Source organism: Aethina tumida, chromosome 4, assembly GCF_024364675.1.
Source record: "Aethina tumida isolate Nest 87 chromosome 4, icAetTumi1.1, whole genome shotgun sequence".
Lineage (NCBI taxonomy): Eukaryota > Metazoa > Arthropoda > Insecta > Coleoptera > Nitidulidae > Aethina > Aethina tumida.
In genome coordinates, this window is record NC_065438.1 from 14,739,574 (window position 1) to 14,760,199 (window position 20,626).

Genomic DNA, 20,626 nt, shown 5'->3' on the forward strand with positions numbered 1-20,626 from the left:
CAAAAACAAGGCTCTTCTTACTTGATTGTACTCTTTAACAAAAATTTTGAGGCTAGTTTTAATAGCTTTATCTGGATAAATATGACCAATTTACTGAAACAATACCTTATACTACTTTTAAAATATTTCCTAATTTGTGCACTAACTGATACTAAATTTTGATTCTTTACACATGTTAATTTCTCCTAGTTTTTACATTTTCGTACAATAATTACTGATATCAACATATTATATGAGTATAATAAGAAAAGAGTTCAAAGTCAAGTCCAGATTCAGAAAAATATGAAAAAGGAAGGTGACATTATTTTACTCTGTTATATATTTTCTGTACTCTCTTCTAGAGTATTTTTCTTCTAATTTAGAAGCTGAAAATAATGAACAAACAATAAGTCATCAGACATAAACTTCTCTCAGTAGAAAATGTTAACATAAATGTCATTATTTAGTACGAAATTAAAAGCAAAAAAAGCTAAAATGTGAAAATGAAAGATGACATTGTTTTACTCTGTTTATATCAGTTATTTCATAAAATCTTTGAAAAATCAGTATAAAACATTTTTTGTGCTCTTCTAATTTAGAAGCTGAAAATAATGAGCAAGGCGAATATTTTCAACGAAACTGAATTACCATAAAAATAAGGCATTAAGATTTTTGAATAAGAGGCTAAAAATGGAAAATGAAATTGTTTTATTCTATTTAAAATAAGATATAAAATCTTCAAAAAAATCAGTATAATACAGTTCACTCAATCAAATGCTATCTATGCTTTAGGTGCCAATATGTCCTTAAAATATACTTCATGTACCCTCTTCCAGAATACTTCTTTCTAGTTTAGAAGCCGAAAATGATGAACAATGATAACATTTTCAGTGAAATTGAACTACTAAAGAAACTATGATATTTTAAATTTAAAACAAGAAAGAATAAACTATAAAAAAGGAAAGTGATATTATTTTATTCTGTTTAAAATCAGTTATATCATAAATTTGGTGTCAATATGTCCTTAAAGTATTCTTCCCTTACCATCTTCCAAATTACTTTCTTCCTGATTTAAAAGCTGAAAATGATAAACAAAGTTAACATTTTCAATGAAATTGAATTACTGAAGAGACTATGTATGATATTTTAAATTTAAAACAAGAAATGATAAACTATAAAAAAGGAAAGTGACATTATTTTATTCTGTTTAAAATCAGATAAATCATAAAATCTGGTGTCAATATGTCTTTAAAGTGTTCTTCCCTTACCAACTTCCAAATTACTTTCTTCCTGATTTAAAAGCTGAAGATAAGCAAAGTTAAGATTTCCAATGAAATTGAATTACTAAAGAGACTATGATATTTTAAATTTAAAACAAGAAAGGATAAACTATAAAAAAGGAAAGTGACATTATTTTATTCTGTTTAAAATCAGTTATATCATAAAATCTGATGTCAATATGTCCTTAAAGTGTTCTTCCTTTACTACCTTCCAAATTACTTTCTTCCTGATTTAAAAGCTGAAGATAAACAAAGTTAACATTTCCAATGAAATTGAATTACTAAAGAGACTATGATATTTTAAATTTAAAACAAGAAAGGATAAACTATAAAAAAGGAAAGTGACATTATTTTATTCTATTTAAAATCAGTTATATCATAAAATCTGGTGTCAATATGTTCTTAAAGTATTCTTCCATTACCATCTTCCAAATTACTTTCTTCCTGATTTAAAAGCTGAAAATGATAAACAAAGTTAACATTTTCAATGAAATTGAATTACTAAAGAGATTATGATATTTCACATTTAAAACAAGAAAGGATAAACTATAAAAAAGGAAAGTGACATTATTTTATTCTGTTTAAAATCAGTTATAGCATAAAATCTGGTGTCCGATATGTCCTTAAAGGGTTCTTCCATTACCACCTTCCAAATTACTTTCTTCCTGATTTAAAAGCTGAAAATGATAAACAAAGTTAACATTTTCAATGAAATTGAAGTGCTAAAGAGACTATGATATTTTAAATTTAAAACAAGAATGGATAAACTATAAAAAAGGAAAGTGACATTATTTTATTCTGTTTAAAATCAGTCATATCATAAAATCTGGTGTCAATATGTCCTTAAAGTGTTCTTCCCTTACCACCTTCTAAATTACTTTCTTCCTGATTTAAAAGCTGAAAATGATAAACAAAGTTAACATTTTCAATGAAATTGAATTACTAAAGAGATTATGATATTTCACATTTAAAACAAGAAAGGTTAAACTATAAAAAAGGAAAGTGACATTATTTTATTCTGTTTAAAATCAGTTATAGCATAAAATCTGGTGTCCAATATGTCCTTAAAGGGTTCTTCCATTACCACCTTCCAAATTACTTTCTTCCTGATTTAAAAGCTGAAAATGATAAACAAAGTTAACATTTTCAATGAAATTGAAGTGCTAAAGAGACTATGATATTTTAAATTTAAAACAAGAATGGATAAACTATAAAAAAGGAAAGTGACATTATTTTATTCTGTTTAAAATCAGTCATATAAAATCTGGTGTCAATATGTCCTTAAAGTGTTCTTCCCTTACCACCTTCTAAATTACTTTCTTCCTGATTTAAAAGCTGAAAATGATAAACAAAGTTAACATTTTCATTGAAACTGAATTACTAAAAAGACTATGATATTTTAAATTTAAAACAAGAAAGGATAAACTATGAAAAAGGAAAGTAAAAGGAATGTGACATTATTTTATTTTGTTTAAAATCAGTTATATCATAAAATCTGATGTCAAAATATTCTTCCCTTACCATCTTCCTAATTTTAAAACTGAAAATGATAAACAAATTTTGAATGAAATTGAATTTCGATAGAAATAAGGTACTAGAATTTTTGCAAAAAGGGCATGTTAGATGATTATAGATTGGCAGTTGTACGAAAAACAGACTATAAGAAATACAGACAATAATTCATCAGGCACAAACTTCTTTCAGTAACATCAGTGAACATAAATGACATTTTTTTATATTATGATATTTTAAATTGAAAACAAAAAGCTTAATAGTAAAAAAGGAAGATGACATTGTTTTACTGTGTTTAATTTCAGTTATATCATAAAATCTTCGAAAAATCAGTGTAATACTTTGTCTGTACTCCCTTCCAGATTAATTTCCCCCTAATTTAGAAGGTGAAAATGATTTACAAGATGAAAATTTTCATTGTAATTGTAGTTATGAAGTCGTACAATAAATAATAAAATGTTCATCTATCTTTTCTTTACAATTAACAAAAAAATATAACAAATTTTTATGGAAATTAACATTTTTACAGGTCAGTATGTGAATTCGTGTATTACAATTTCAAAAACATGTGCTAACATTGTAACTGAGAACAAATTTAAATTGTAATTAGTTCTTATATTACCATCAAAAGTAAATTAGTACTTCACATGTCGTGACTTCACCATCGCACCAGCCAAGCGACACGTCTAAACAAATCTCGCCAATAATCCGAAGAAAAATGCAAATGTCGAAATTCACTCCCCGCAACATGCAAATCGGTCCGCGGCTCGGTGCCGCACCATGCGATGTTAAAGACCTCAAACAATACAATTTCATTTTACAACCTTGCACGGACTAATAACCACAGCTGATTTCAAGATGATTATGCGAAACAATCCACATTTCCGCAATGGTGGGTTCCCATGGAGGAGCACCGCATTAGAAAACTGCTCCTCGGTACCGTCGGCCACGTAGCCCAGCACCTGCGGCACCGCCAAAATATAATGTGCACGTTTGATAGACGTACGATTTGGTGCACGCGTTTCGCACTTTCTCAAATGCGGATGGTACTACGATAGTGGCGACCGAATTGTGTTGTTGACGTTGTCGGCGTATTATCAGTGTTTCGTGTTATCTGCAATTCACAATTAACAATGACATCATTAAAGCGCAAGAGACATTACAAGAAAGACACCAGTTACTTGTACGATCTGTACACGCTGACGTTCGACGAGAACGAAACTTTGGAGAGTTTGGACGAAACTGTGAGTACTTGTTTTCTTGTTCTGGCACGTGACCGCTTTGATCTCATGTTGATGACGATAGTAGTACCAGTTTAATCGATATAGATTAGTTTTTTACACACATATGTTGGGGTTTACTGGGTACTGATTTAATCAAAATTCAAAATATATACTAAATATTATATTATTTCAAAGTTAACAAAGTACTTCCTGAATAGTACAAATAATTAATGAAAAGTTCACTGCAAATATGTGTACATAAATTTTATCACAAGTTTTAAAATATCCCTTTATCATTAACTGCATATTGGCATTGTTGTCATTCTTATTATTTAGATTATTAATATATTAATCATACTTATTATGGACAATTATTTTGATAATTTGTTCCTTCGCATAATAACTTAACTTAACTGAAGGAGTTACCGGTGTTAGTCATTTAAAAAAAAAACACTGAACTAATTTAATTTTGCGGTTTAACTCATTTCAACAAAACATAAATATTTCTTTACAATTGCCACAATTTCTTAACGTCTTACAACATCATTATGTTGGGAAATGTATATTGTACAATTACTTTTGAAGACCCAGTTAAATTTTATCGGCTTTAGTTGGAAATAAATAATTCATTACCAATGAGTCGATACTACACAATTATTTTTCTGTACGTAATATAAAAATCAATAAAAAACATTTCAAGAATTAATTATCTGTAACTTGTTAATGATATATTGGTATTGGGAAATAAATGTCTTAATTAAGACACAAAAACCATTAAAAATTATAATAAAAAATGATTAGTTAGATTAAAATTGTTTTTTAGAATAATGTGGATTCAATTAATTAATATAGTTAGAAACACATAGAAAAATTTTAAATATTAATATAAAAATTTATTTATATAAATAAATCAGAAAATGAAAATTATTTTTACAGTATTATCAGTTCTAGTCAACTTTCTGATAAAAAAAATAACAATAAACATTTATCTGTAACTTGTAAATAATTAATTATTATAAGGAAATAAATATCTTAATTAAAAAAAAATAATTAAAAATTAAAAAATATTTATCTCATTGTATTAAAAGTGTTTTTTGATAATAATTTTGTATATATATATACAAACTTTCGGTACAACTAAAAAAATAAGGAGCATAGTTAGAAAGACATAAAAAAAATTTTAAATAATAGACAAATTTTAAATATTAATATAAAAATTTATTTATATAAAGATATCGGAGAAATGTAAATTATTTTTTACAATATTACCATTTCCAGTTAACTTTCTGATAATAAATAATAAAAAAACATTTATCTAATACTTATAAATAAATAATTATTATTAGGAAATAAATATCTTAATTAAAAAAAAAAAACAAAAAATAGTTAAAAATTAAAAAATGATAATTTGGTTTCAACTATATTATTCAACTATATTATTCAACTTTCTGAATAATTACACAGTTAGAAAGACATAAAAAATTCTTTAAATAATAGATATAGCTTAATAGAAAAATGTTAATTAATTTTTACAGTATTAAAATTTCAAGTTAACTTTCTGATAACAAAATAATAAGAGACATTTATCTATAACTTATAAATAATTAATTAGGAAATAAATATCTTAATTAAAAAAAATCAAAAAAAAAAAATAAAAATTAAAAATATTTATCTAAGTATATTATACAAACTTTCTGAACTTGAATGTAATATAGCAAAAATATATTTTTATATTATATAAATCAGGCTTCAAAAATGTTAATTACTTTCAAATAAAAAAATAAGAAATATTTCTAGAATTAATTATCTACAGTTTGTAAATGATTATTATTAAGAAATTAATATCTTAATTAAATGCTAAAATTATTAAAATGAAGATAAAAAACGTTTACTTAATTTTATTAATTAAGCAAAAAGGTTTAAAAAAGATTTACAGTATAATATAAAAAAATTAAATATAAATATAATAATTTAGTTTTATAAATGTGGCAAAAATGGTTAAATACTTTTTTCGATATTAAAAATCTTCCTGATTGAAGAAAAAATGCAAGAATTAATTAATATGTAACTTGCAAATGATTTATTAATATTAGAAAATATTTATCTTATTTAAGAGACAAAGATTAATATGAAAAATATTAATATTTTGTTGGATTAAAATAGAAATTAATTAAAAAGAACATAAAACAAGTTTTAAATAATGCGTTCAGTTTAATACAAAAATATTAATGAATATTTCTGATTAAAAGATTCAAATTAATTACTCCGAAATTTACAAAATATTATTTTAATAATATTTTACACATATAAATAATTATTGTTTAATGTTGTCTCTTTTAACTTCCATATAAACTTTGAAAATTCATACAAACTTCATTATTGAGGTCCCATTTAATAGAGCTAATTTGCTAATTTAACTATTAAAAATTCTTTTAGTGTAATTTATTATTCATAAATATAGTTATATGAGGTATGTTTACGATGTACTAACACAATTTCCGATTAAAAGTTTGATTTAAAACCTAACAACAATAAACTTAATTGAAACCATTAAAATAATTAAATAAACTTTGACACTGACGTAACATTTGCGTAAATTTCACCGTTTATTTGTTGACAATGCAAGTTGTCGCCAACCGTTTGATAACTCAACATTCAGTTTTTGTAAATAATCGATTTCAATATGATACGTATCGAACTTTTTAAATATTTAAAAACACCCGCTGGATAAGTGCCTCCCTCTGTGACGTTGCGAGCGCTCACGTAACCTTGGGAACCTGACAGGTGCACGGCGTGTTGTAATCGCGTCCTTGTCTCGCCCGTCCAATTCGTGTACGTCCGTCCTTATCGTCGGACGCCACAACAAAATAAGAATAACAGTTGATAAACCATGTGCCAAAACAAAGGGTGATAACGTGACTTTGATTTAAAAAATTCCTGTGCCGTGATTAATTTATTGCATCGGACGTTCGTAAATTTGCGCGTAATTGATTCGATTTGCGAGTTAACGCGTTTATTGTTAGTTTAGTGGCGATTTAGTGCGGTTATAATGTTCGATAATTTAATTGCGGCTATTAAAAATCACACCAATAATCTCACCGACAATTTGAAATCGAGGTCCAGGCGAATCACATCGAATATTAACACGATTAAAAGCCAGTTCGGACAGAAGGGCAAAACCTCCTACTATACCATAACTCAAAAGGACGACAATGATTATTACGACAACGATTTTTTATCACCCAGAGCTTACTCAATGACCACCTTTAGTTGCGATTATAATGCGGTCAACGAAAACATGGAATGGTTTCCTTATGTGCCACCAACATACGACGAACAAAACATAGTTGATAGGTTTATTAGAGTTATAACAATCAATGATGACAGTCTTGAAGTATGTCCTTAATTTGAATACTAACTTGACACTTATTAACAATAATTATTTGATTTACAGAGGAGAACAGACAGGGAGGAGATCAGACGGAGACTGGCAATGGGTTCAGAGGAGGACTACTACACAGACAGGCCGGGCAGAAAACCAAGCCTGCAGGCCAGACTACAAAGTGGGATGAACCTCCAAATCTGTTTCATGAACGAAACAGTTTCCGACACCGAGAGCCCAAGCTCAGACTCAGAATGTCCGATGACAAATCCCAAACAACCAAAGACATCACCAAAGAACACAAACTCGAATTCATTGTACAAACAGAACAACACTCCGGCTCCTGCAACCAGGCCGGCCACATTGAACATAAGCCAGCCACTGTTGCAGCCCATTAAGGAGCCCATGACTGAGACTGACTTCTTCGCCAGACAGGCTAGACTGCAAACTGAAGCCAGGATGGCGCTCGCTCAAGCCAAGGAAATGGCCAGGATGCAAATGGAGGTGAGTCAAATTGCTGATTTGTTTGTTTCCTGCGTCTGGAATTGGGGAAATGACTTGCCGAATGTTTGCTGGAGTTGTGCCAGGAATATTCACTGGCTCTGAATGTATAATGTTTTTATTTGGACAAATACACAATGTATGTAATGCAGATTATATCAAAATTGGGATGAAATAATTTAATTCAAATATATTGGAATTGAACTACTTTTCTAATTTGTTTTTAACAAAAAAAGCAAATAAAATTGATATACATTTAATTTTGTGGATTTTAAAACATCAACAACTTTGTTATTTTTAATGAGACACTCTTATATTTTCAGATTTTTAAATTACACATGTAATTGCAAATAAAATGGCTATATAATGTCTTATACCTAAACCCAACTGTTTTTGAGTTATTAATTTATTTCCAAAAATTTTGATAGATTAATGGTCTAACTAAAATATTTGTAAAGTCACCAATTTTGATGGGTCATTGAAAGGTCATTTTTAGCATACACGTTAACTAATGACCACCTTATAAGAAGCTATTACTAGTACTCTCAAATTTTATACAGGGTGTTCATAATTTACGTTTAATTTTGTATCTTAAAACATCAATAACTTTGTTATTTTCAAAGAGACAACCTTTTTATTTTTAGATTCTTCAATTATACATATAATTACAAATAAAATGGCTATATTATGTTCTATACCTAAACTCAATTGTATTTAAGTTATAATTTCTTTTTCAAAAATTATGATTGATAGACTAACTAAAAAGTCACCAATTTTGACGCTGGAATGGTCATTTTTGGCATACACGTTAACCAAGGACCATACTATAAGGAGCATTTATTAATACTCCCAAAATTTATACAAAGTGTTCGTTACACGAAGCACACGTTTAATTTTTTGCTTCTTAAAACATCAATAAATTGATTGCTGTCAATGGAACTTCATGTATGTTTTATAATAATTAGATTTAATATTAAAAATGTATAAGGTGTTCCATAGAAAATAACAAAGTCGATGTCACTTCCGGCGAAATCAAAACGAAATATTGTTCTAAATAAATTAGAAAAGTAGTCCAAGTCAAATTATAATTGCTACAAAAATTTCAAAACAATACCTTTCTAATGAAGAAATTATATATATCAAAATTCTGCTGATTGAAATAATTTGTTTCAAATATAAAACATAATATATGAGTTCAATTAGTCAGAGTCAATTTTTATGATTTTACTCAATGTTATTCTTAGATAAAAATGTTATGTAAACTTTTAAACTGACCTAAATATTTTTTGAGCAATTATTATTGAAATTTAAATTAATAACATAACGTCTTGCCTAGGATTTTAATAGACATTCTTCTCTTATCACTCTGGGAATTCTAAATGAATCATTGCATTCCTTTTATGAATGTGTGATTATTCAGTAGAGAATAAATAAAACTATAATATCCATATAAAACTCTTTATTCATAAATTATTCAAAACATTATAAAGTCTTTATTACATTTTTATTTCATTTTAACTTAATTTTTAAGGTAATATGTTTATATTTTCATATATTATTGACGCATATTCTAAATTTCCATGGAATGATGTTCAATTTATCAATGTTTTGAAATTAGTAGGTGTAAACATTTTTGAACATTAATAATTCAAAAAGTTGTTAATTGTAAAATTTCAAACAATTGCAATGCAAAAAATTACTTTTAAATTTCCAGATCGAAAGACAGAAACAGAAGAAGAGCCCGATAACCGAAATGGTGCGACACAGCTTGGAGAAAGTCGGCATCCCATTCCCGGAGGAGAAACGCCGACTCTCCAGACAGATCCTCACCGAAATGAACGTGGCCCAGCTGCAGGTGATCGTCAACGACCTGCACACCCAAATCGAAACGCTGAACGAGAACCTGGTCAAGTTCCTGATGGACAGGGACGACCTGCACATGGAGCAGGACTCGATGTTGGTCGACATCGAGGATTTAACCCGATATTTGTAAGTGGCATTGTGCGATGTTTAACGACGGGTAAACGTTAATTAATTTACAGGGGAGCAAAGGAACAAGTATACAAGGAGCAGACCCTCGCTCCGACCCAGAACAACAACATTTCACCCCCGTCTCCCGCACCCTCTTCGCCGTTGGCGGCTCTCAATAGCAGTGTGAAGCCTCACCTGCACAGGATAGCGAGTCTGGTGAAGAAATAACGGGACGGGGCCGTTCATTTGTATATACATTCATAGTTGCTTGATTTTTTAACTGAGTTTCGATATATGAGGCTTTAATGTTAGAACTAGGCCTGTTTGGACATGTCCGTTCGAAGACGTTCTCTGTATCTCTCTCGAAATTGTTAACCGTTTTCCTCGTGGTTCCTTTCAAGTTGTAATGTTACCCCTCAACATCACTAGGTTTTCTTGATAGTACAATTAAATATTTAAATGTATAGTTTTTTCGTAAATCAAAAGGTGTAAAATACAAGTGTGTACTACTAAACTCTACATTCGCAGAACTAATTGAAAACTAAGTCAGTCATTTTTCATCCAACCATCATTGTTGTTTCATTTAGTGATATTATTTCTGTAGTGAGTTATTTATTTTTATACTTTGACATATCACAGTAGTTTATTTTTACATAGTCACAAATGATTGTAAATAAATTTACTATATAAGTAGGTGATTGGAGCTTATGATACAATTTGGTTTATCATCATTTCAAATTGAATGGCCTGCAGTGGTTGAAATTACAATGGAACATTCTAATTTACAAAATATTTTTAAAGCTTAATACAATTTATTAATTCTATATTCTCTGTTTTAAGAGTAATTGGTGTGGTATGCTCAACCTTATTGATATTAGAAAAGAAGACTTGTATTCTAATGTTAGAATGTTGCCGTTTTCGCCACTGTAATCAACTGGGACAATATATCACTGGCATAAATTTAAATGAGTAAATTAAGTTTTCACCCATTTAAATTTATTTTCATACCCATCCATTGTATTGAAAACTTTTGGTATCTATTGATTGTATAAACTACAACATTAACTGATCCTTTTAGTACATGATATACGTAACTATATTCATATTTATAATAAATTCTAGTAATTATTGAGGCATTACTGTAAGTCCAATTTATAGAATTCCAACTGTACTTGCCAGTCGCATGACTTCAAACTCTGTTACAAAAATATGACTGAAGCTTTTATTGTACATACATACAAATTAATCTAGGACTATGAGCCTCTATCTAAATATAACAGCTTACAAAGTTGATGTTAAGGCAGAAGATCCATTATTCATATACTTTTATTATAAGCATGCAGTCATAGAAATATGGATAATCAATTGTTGTTACTTATTCATTGATTTCTAGGACTACATTTCAAGAAGTAGTATCTTGCCATGTTTTTAGATATTAGACCTGAGCACTGTAGAAATCAGTTTGAGCCCCCTTTACTCAAATGATACAACTTTTGGCCCACACTGTTTTCTCTGGTATTCAAATAGAACATAGCTCTATGAAACTATAATTATTTTCATAATTTGTTGTTAAGTACTGTTCGGTTTTTAAGCAGTATGTATTTAAATGTGCCATATTGATTTAATTTTGCACAACACTACATCTTGTTTATTTCGTTTTAAGACTGCACTTGTATCCAAAGAATCATATTAAACTTACTCAAACTGTAACTTAAAGAAATGACAACTATCAAACGTTATTTATTATAACACTAAAAACTCAAATCATTGTGAATACAAATGCTTAAATAAACTACATAAATAAATATTACAAGTTTGTTTAATTGTTATTAACCTCTCCCAATTAATTTTGTGTTAAATAAAACACGATTTTTTAAGAAGGCATTTATTTATTCAAATTATCACATTCGATTTAACGTATAAACTTAATATTTACACAACTAGCCTATACTTAAACACAACACTCAAGCCAAACTGAAACTTTTATTTGAAAAATAGCATTCATTCATTCAAATATAATTTAGCGAGAGACTTTTAGCGTTTATTTTGACCGCCTCCTCCAGCCAAGATGGTTGCAATTCTGATGAAGATGTTCAAAGTATCCAAGTAGATGCTTATAGACCTAAAAAAAATTATCTTTTTGCCAAATATTCCGTTGCAAAGGCAAATGTACTTACGCATTAATCGGATCATAAGGTTTGACTCCATAGAGACCAGGCGATGTGGGATATCTTTCAGCTTGGGCGATAATTCTTTGAGTGTCATACAAGAGAAATCCGGAAAACAGCAACAGACCGCCGTACAGTGAAATAGAATACAGACCAGCTCCAAAAGCTGAACTTGCTGGGAAGAACATGGTACCGATTGACGATACGAAAACTACGCCAAGACCCATTGCCAATGGTCCTCCCATGTACAGGAATTTCTCACTTGGTGCACACACCTGATAACATTAATTTTTATCATTTAATGTACAAATATAATGTAAAGGTAACTCACAGCAATTGTGCTCAGGCCTCCAATCACTCCAGCAGTATACCAAGCAGCTTTGGTCAAAATCGGACCACCCAAGAAACACAAGGGGGCGAGCATAGCACCCATTGTGGCAGTATGCAATATCCACGCAAGTTGTTTAGGTCCGAATCCTTCTTTGTACTCAATTCCCTGAGCCAACATTCCTGTACCCCAAATTGCAGCCAAACTAATCGCCATACCCTGAGGAAATATTTTTTAAAGTAATTGCACATTGGTAATTATTTATAAGTTACCATCCATCCATTTCTCATTACAATATTCATGACGGCGGGAGATCTAGCTGCTGCCATTGCACTGGCTGCTGTTATAGCCAGAGAGGATCCAAAGTACAAGTAAGTTGTCTTAATGCGCTCTTTAACAAACTCTGGCCATAGACTACAAAGAAATAACGTTATTTTCATTCATTTCCAATTAATCAGCATTAAAATTTGGCTGTATACAATATACAAAGTGTTTTCAATTATTAATATTTATTTAAGAAATAAAAAGGAATTTTTATTGACTAAATCTTAAAACAAATTACTGGTCCTCATATTATTAATAAAAAGCAGTTTCCTTGTTAAGTTGATTAGCTGCATAGTGGATACAACATCAGAAAAAAAAGAATAAACATTACATATACTGAAATCTAATTCAAGTAGTACAGTTCATAGTTTCAATACATTTGAATAGGTTGTAATAATTATGGCCATTATTGTATGTACCTTCAGCTTTAAATATATTATATAAGCCCATGAAATGCATATTAATATGTGAATATTAACAAAACCAACTTTTTGATTGCTTTGTAAGGTAAAACAAGTTATATTTTATGTTAGAAAAACACTTACTGATGTTTTTCAAGTGCTCCAACTCCTTTTCCTAGCCCCAGACCATAGAAACACAGTGCTCCAATTCCTAATATCGATCCTCCAGCCAAAGCTCCTCTTCCAATATTAAAAGCTAAAAATCAAGATTTAGAAACATACAAAGATAAAAGTAAAATTTAATTACCTGTGTCTCCAGCTGGGGCCATGGCTCTTTCCTTAAGGGTAGTCCTTTTGGCAGCCCTTCGAAGGGCATCTCTGCCACTGTCGGCGTAGGTTCTTTGCATGTGAGCATATTGCAGAGGACGGCTGGCGACGTTCTTCAGAACTGGCGCTCTGCACAAACGGGTGGCTAACATTAGGGCCATCTTTTCGCTGTAAACATACCACTATAGGCAATCGGAAGTTTCCAGAAAACTAGGTTATGTTGTGCAATATTACATACTAATTATTAAATGAATATTTGATTGTGTGCTTTGTTTTATATAACTGGAATTTGAATGACTTACATCAAATAAATCGATTGTCAATTTACAGTTCGGTCGTGGTGACTTGATGAAACGTGAAGTTCAGATTGTTTTGACTGTCAAAATATCTCGTTGTTTGTGAGTTTGCGCAATGCGTTTATTTACTAAATGTGTCGCAATTTTTATAAATTTTTCGTCATACTACTATAAATATATATTTCGCAGTAATATGGTTCTAAATAACAAAATAATTTAGCGCTTTCTCAGAAAGTACTTAATGTACGTTAAAGATTGTCTCTTATGTAACACAATAAAATATACAATATGATTTAAATGACCCGCTGTAAGTTTACGCCATCTTTAATTTTAGTTGAGCATCTTCAACGGGTGACATTCGATTGATTGTCAAAAGTTTTCCCAAAAAAATATTGAGAATGGATGAAAAATCCGCCACAAGCATTTGTCGAACATGTTTAAAGGAAAACGGTGAATTCACGTCCGTGTTCGAAACAAAGGAGACCTCAGGCACCAATTTACATTTGTCCGAAATGCTCTCTGCATGTCTAAACCTACAGGTACTAGTTGAGAAGTTTTACACACAAGTAAACAAATAGAAACTTTAACAATAATTTTTAGATATCTTCCATTGACGGTTTCCCAGAAGTCATGTGTAAAGAATGTGGGGAATTTATAGTTCAAATGTATAAGTTTAAAATAAAAGTTGAGGAAACTGATGTTATACTGAAGCAAAGGGCTCAGGACCTAAAACAATCACTGAAAGATCTTTATGCCAATAGTGAAATTAAAGTGGAGGAAAAAGTGTTCTCAAGTGTTGCTACTGGTGACAATATATTTATTGTTAAACCTGAATATGTTATTGAAAATGAGGACTCATTTGAGGAGACAGTTATTGAGGAATTTCCGTATGAGGAAGAAGTGTTAACAGAACAAAAAGATAATGAAATAGTACAAGAATATGTGATGAATATAAATGATAAAGAAGATAAAGGTGCTGAGGTGTTTGAATGTGATATATGCTTTAGACAATTTGCAAGAGAAAACATCTTGTTGAACCATAAAATGGCCCACAATATTAAAATAAATGGTGAAGACCAAAAGGCAAAGCTGGAAATTGCTGAAGATGGCTCAGACACCATAATAATTAAAACTCAGGAAATGTTGTACACCTGCACTGAATGTCACCTTATATTTTTGAAAAAGGAGGAGCTGGAAACTCACCTAGAAAATCACCACAAGAAGAAATTCCAGTGTGAGGTGTGCAAAAAACAATTTACAAAATCATCCCATCTAACTAGACATTTGAAAATTCACAGCATTGAGAAGAAGTTTTCTTGTACAACATGCAATAAATCATTCAGCAGGCAGGAGCAGTTAAATCATCACATGAGTGTTCATTCTGGTGTCAAGCCTCATGTGTGTGAAATATGTTTGAAAGGTAAAACAATCAACTACATAATATGTAAACTAAATTACTAGTGTACAACTTATAGGCTTCAATCAAATATCAAACTTAAAGGACCACATGAGAACACACAATGGTGAGAAACCCTTTTTGTGTTCAATTTGTGGCAAAGGCTTCAACCAATTGGGCAACCTGAGGCAACATACAATCAGGCACAGTGGCATAAAGGCTCACCTGTGCAGCACCTGTGGCAATGGCTTTGCCAGCAAGGGAGAACTGTCTGCCCACCTAAGGAAACACACAGGTTAGAATTTAATCTGCAAATTTTGTTGGAACTATGTTTAAGTGAACTAGGCGTTTTCCAGGTGCCAGACCGTTCGTTTGTCCCGTGTGCAACCACGGCTTTACCACCTCCAGTTCCCTGACCAAACACAAAAGAATCCACTCAGGAGAAAAGCCCTATGAGTGCGACAGGTGCAAGATGAAATTTTCTAGGTCTGGTATATTGGCGCGGCATAAAAGGACCCACACTGGGGAGAAACCCTATGTCTGCAACTTCTGTGGTAAGGCCTTCACCCAATCCAACGACTTGACGTCGCACCTAAGGATTCACACAGGTAAACGTTTATCAAAACGTGTAATTGAAACATCTTAATTGCGTTATTTTATTTAGGGGAGAAACCGTTCATCTGTGATGCCTGTGGACAAGCATTTAGACAGAGTTCGGCGTTGAAAACACACAAGAGGACGCATGTGGACAAAACGGAAATTTTGTCCACCAAAATGCAATCTTTTATAGCTTTCTAGCAGGTTTAGTTAAAGCTGTCTCAGAGTAAGAATTCTTATATATTTTGTCAAAAGCATACTCCAAATTATCTATTACTAAACATATTTTTGTTCAAGTTACTCTAGTAAAGTTAATGGGATTGCCAGAAGTACCAATTCACTGTCCTTAATTGCGAACTTTATTCCTTTTTACAGACTTTCGCAATTTATCAATTAATGTGTCAACAGATTTGACTTTTTTTTTAATATTTTTAATTAATTGTGTGAATGGCATCACAATATATTTTAACTTAGGGGAAGAATTAAAATGGGTAGTGCATTAATGAATCAGAGAATCATAAATATTTTTCCAATAGGTGAGTAATTTCTCTTCCTTAATGCACTATTAACTGAAATCAAATCGAGTTATGAGAAAATTAAATATCTAATTATTATACAGTTGACATGTTACATTTATTTTTGGTATAAATAGATTAGATGAATTGTATATGGACAATCGATTTTAATATTTTTAAAGTCATATTTTATGTATTTATTACAGTGTACATATTTTACGAGTCGTTACCTGTATCGTAAAATTTTGTAAATTAATTGGAACCTACATTAGAGGAAATCATAAAATACCACCCTCGATTTTTTCATTTTTTATCCCACACACACTGAAATGAAACACAAATTAAATAAAAAATATATAATATTCCTCAAGTTTGGCACTTAAAATAAACACGGCTTTCGGAACAAATTTACAAAAATAAACGCTCTTATAAAATTTACAATCGGTGCAACGTACGTCAGTGACCTGAGAATTCAATTGTCGTTCATAAACTTAAGGTTGTGCGTCCTCACGTAATCGGGCGCAATTTCCGATAGCCACTCGGCCTCGATTGTCGTGAGCCCCCTGAGATAGCACTTCGTGGTTTGAACGACCTCGGTGAAAAGTATTAAATGCGGCTGCTGGCCGTGCAGCGTGGAGCTGGGGTGGATCATCACCGTTTGTTTCTTGTCCAACTGCAACAATTATTTTTTAGTCTTTTCAGTTATTCATTACCTTAGTTTACAATAAAAATATTGATGTCAATGTGTTTTAGATAATGGCAAATTTATGTTTTAATCTTAATTGTTTAATATACTTTCTAAAATAGGTGGTCCAATAATGAAGAAAATCTATTTTTTTCTTTATGAAAATTTTACCCCTCAAATTTAGATTTAAAAAATTAGCTTTTTTCCCACATTTTCGTAAACCGATATTTTTAAATAAATTATTCTGAGCAAATCGAAATTGGGCCATCACATTTTTAGTAGAAAGTTGGGATTTCTTTACAGATCCACATCCACTAACCTTCATCTCAGAGTCCTTAAACTCCTGTTCAAGTTCCAAGATCAAATAAGACATGTAAATGTTGTTGATAGAAAGAACAAAAAGTGTATAAATTTGTTGTTAAATCTGATTTTTACTAATATTATTGTAAAATATAAAATTGCCATTATCTAGACAAATGGTTCCCATCCCCTTTCCAGAAAAAATATTACTTAGTGCCCCTTGAAAATTATACATATTTATTTAATTTTGATAGCAATTAAACACAGAGATATATATCAATGTTTTTTTCATTGACAAATGGTCCAATATTATTAACTACTTACAGTGATGTACTGCCTGTCCCTGTGCAATTCCGCCACGTTCATAAACAGCCCGACGATCATACACTTTCTGAGTTGGTCCATGTTGCTACCGCACGAGGAGTTCGGTATGTCCAAATTCCGACAAATCTCCTCCAGCTGATTGCGAATCTCTCGTGCGTGTAACATATTTCTTAAGTTAATATAGTGTTCGTGACACCAATTGCGCTTGTTACTCTGTCCCACATTGCTAAACTCCCTGTATATATTTAAAAGTGTAATATGATCGCCGTAACCACTACAAAATTTTTGCCTTACTTTTTGAGCCAGCTCTCTTTTGCTCGGCGGCGTGATCAGTATACTTTCGGCGCTCAGTAAAGCGATCACAGTAAGGGCTTCCTCCAGACAGCCGAACTGCTGTGCCGACAGCAGCAGCTTGCTGAACCGCGGATCTAGCGGGAATTTGGCCATTCTCTTGCCCAGCGCCGTCAGCTGTTGGGAGTGAACGTTCTCGACGGCGCCGAGCATTTTCAGCTGCTCGAAGGCGGCCACGATGGCGTCGTGCGGTGGCTTATCCATGAAATCGAAGTGCAACGAGTGCACTCCCATCGCGAGCAATTGGATGGCCACGCTGTTCAGATTGGAACGCTGGATTTCGGGCACCGTGGTCTTGTTCATCAGTTCGAACTGGGACCTCGTGTATATACGGTAGCAGGATCCTTCGGACTCTCGGCCGGCTCTTCCGGCTCTCTGCCACGATTGCTCTTGCGATATGCGTTGGACTTTTAGCAGCTCCAATCCAGTTGATGGATGGAACGACCTGCGATGCATTAACACATTTAAATAATATAAAAATGGTGCAAAATTGGTTGTATTTGTACCTTGCTTTAACCATACCACTGTCTATGACGTATTTGATGCCACTTATGGTTACACTAGTTTCTGCAATATTGGTACTAACTATAACCTTCCTTGTACCAGTAGGAGCGGGGGAGAACACCGTCATTTGTTGGGTGCTGGGCTGCGCCGCATATAACGTAAAAACCCTAACAGGGGGGCCTGGAACATCCGGTTCCTTGGCTAGCGTTTTAATTTGTAACGCTACCGCCTCTATTTCTTCCTGTCCAGTCAAAAATATAAGTACGTCATGGCTGAAACAAATTATTTACTTTATTTGGATAACATAACATACAAAACTAGTTACTTTGGTGGAGCCTCCTTGTGTATTTTGAAAAAAGTGGCCACACAGGCCGTCTGATAATCATCGTGAGGTGTGACGGCGTAAAAAATATTTACAGGAAAAGTTCTGCCCTCTAGATAGACGGCTTGGCAGTCATTGAAATATTTCGAAAAATGATCCACGTCCATTGTGGCTGACATGATGAGTATCTAAAATTTACTTTGTTTATTTCTATTTACAGGAATTATTTTAAAAATTTATATACTTTCAGTGGTGCGACTTTTTTCTCTTCCCTGATTTTTTGAGCCTTCTTAACAATGCCAAAAAGAACGTCAGTGTGTATCGTTCTTTCGTGAGCCTCGTCCAATATGATTATTGTATAGTTCATTAATAATTTGTCAAACATTGCTTCTCTTAATAACATACCATCAGTCATATATTTTATTTTAGTCTTTGGGCTTGTTACATCTTCAAATCTTACTGTGTAACCCACTACATCACCAACCACATGCTGAAATTAATTAATCAAAATTATACATTTTGTCTGAATATTTACATATTAGAATATTGAAGTGTTGAAACTTTTATAATTAGAAATTACAGAAGGTGCATAACACATATTTCACATACAGCACATAAGACATATTTCTTATACAGTAGTGGTTATAATTATAGCAACTTATTAAAATGTATTAAAATATGAGCTGTACTACTTGAATTGTGACCAGTATGCAGCTGGTCATTTTAATTTTATTCTTTAATGACCAGATGTCTTTCACTTATTATAATTATTTAAATTATTTAATAGTGAGTTGTGGTCAAACTGTATTATGTTCTGTAAGAAAAATTATATTTCAGCCTTATCAAGACAGAGAAAACCAAGTCAAATTTAATATGTACTATACAAAGTATTAATGTTAAATAAACATTACTCATATAGTCAATAAAAATTCTCAATTCTCAATTTAAAGTTCTAACATTTTATAGAATAAGAAAATATTCGTTTTTAGACAACATTAATAAATGTTATGGCCATAAATATTTAACTTTTAAATTTGCTATAATAATGACCACTACTATTAATTGTCCAATTTAAAAGACAACCCAAAGTCCAATATGATTTTATTAATTTTGTGGCTTTTAACAAGTCATTACTTTTAATAACTTTTATTACCAAAAGCTACTGACCCCATTTCCATGCTCTTGGGCAACTCTGCCAGCAATGCTGATGGCAGCCACCCTCCTCGGCTGTGTGATGGCAATCATCCCATTCTCCTGCAGCCTCGCCGAGTTAATGTACTGCGGTATCTGCGTCGTTTTTCCGCATCCCGTTTCCCCAATTATTATCAGTGTCTTGTGATGTCGTATCAACTCCAACAGTTTATTCCTATGTTGGAAAACCGGCAGCATGCGTCTCTGGTCCTGAATAGAAATTTTCGTCTTGATCGTTATCAACGGCACGTGCTTCTTTTCGTCGCCGTTCATTTTCATTTTTTTCGGCGACGACGGACCATTTTTGTTGTTGAACAGTATGGGGGTGGGTTTGGATTTAATCTGGAACTTCGTTATCGTCGATTTACCGTTCGTTATGTTATATTTGGAGTCCATTTTCATAATATTTGGATTGCGGCGAAACAATAACAATTTACACGAACGCGTGCGGCCTGAAGCTGACCAGATAGCACACGTGAGTGTTTAAAAACAAGTATTTTTAGAAATGTGGGGCACCACAACACCGAACGACAACTCACTTATGGCCGGCACACACTCGCACATTATAAACTGGTTGTGGTTTTTTCAGCAATCCAATTGCAAAATACAAAACTTGGATTTTTTTTAAACCACACTCGCTACTGTCAAACGGCGTTTTTAAACTGTGAGGTTAATTTTTTCGGCGCGCCATCTGTTGCTTGCGCAGCGGAACGTGCGCGATTGAAGAATCCTTCCGTTTCGGGCTGTTT

The 20,626-nt window shown here is 31.9% G+C and overlaps 4 protein-coding genes across 6 annotated transcripts in view; 2 read left to right on the forward strand and 2 right to left on the reverse strand.

Annotated features, from left to right (window-relative positions):
- Positions 1-11,661, forward strand: part of LOC109607173 (general transcriptional corepressor trfA-like) — a 214,501-nt gene extending 202,840 nt beyond the window's left edge. For all 3 annotated transcript variants that reach the window (XM_049966835.1, XM_049966836.1, XM_049966834.1), the window contains 3 exons: positions 7,449-7,880; positions 9,592-9,866; positions 9,920-11,661. In XM_049966835.1, coding sequence (XP_049822792.1) covers positions 7,449-7,880; positions 9,592-9,866; positions 9,920-10,076 — 864 coding nt within the window. In that variant the 3' untranslated portion in view covers positions 10,077-11,661. The remainder of the gene's footprint in view (positions 1-7,448; positions 7,881-9,591; positions 9,867-9,919) is intronic.
- A 151-nt stretch (positions 11,662-11,812) lies between these two features.
- LOC109601693 (growth hormone-inducible transmembrane protein) lies at positions 11,813-13,823 on the reverse strand. Its single transcript, XM_020017963.2, has 7 exons — positions 13,699-13,823; positions 13,377-13,564; positions 13,214-13,325; positions 12,617-12,758; positions 12,348-12,563; positions 12,026-12,291; positions 11,813-11,970 (listed from the first exon to the last, which is right to left on the reverse strand). The coding sequence occupies exons 2-7, from the start codon at positions 13,555-13,557 to the stop codon at positions 11,883-11,885; spliced, it is 1,005 nt and encodes a 334-aa protein (XP_019873522.1). The 5' UTR covers positions 13,558-13,564; positions 13,699-13,823; the 3' UTR covers positions 11,813-11,882.
- Positions 13,824-14,038: 215 nt separating this feature from the next.
- On the forward strand, positions 14,039-16,491 carry LOC109601689 (zinc finger protein OZF-like). Its single transcript, XM_020017958.2, has 5 exons — positions 14,039-14,231; positions 14,293-15,112; positions 15,168-15,383; positions 15,445-15,696; positions 15,753-16,491. The coding sequence occupies exons 1-5, from the start codon at positions 14,091-14,093 to the stop codon at positions 15,884-15,886; spliced, it is 1,563 nt and encodes a 520-aa protein (XP_019873517.2). The 5' UTR covers positions 14,039-14,090; the 3' UTR covers positions 15,887-16,491.
- Positions 16,492-16,541: 50 nt separating this feature from the next.
- On the reverse strand, positions 16,542-20,548 carry LOC109607175 (ATP-dependent RNA helicase DHX33). The gene is made up of 6 exons (XM_020023691.2): positions 19,854-20,548; positions 18,931-19,176; positions 18,690-18,874; positions 18,367-18,636; positions 17,510-18,305; positions 16,542-16,873 (listed from the first exon to the last, which is right to left on the reverse strand). Exons 1-6 carry the CDS (start codon positions 20,277-20,279, stop codon positions 16,673-16,675), a joined length of 2,124 nt encoding a protein of 707 aa, XP_019879250.2. The 5' UTR covers positions 20,280-20,548; the 3' UTR covers positions 16,542-16,672.
- Positions 20,549-20,626: the final 78 nt, after the last annotated feature.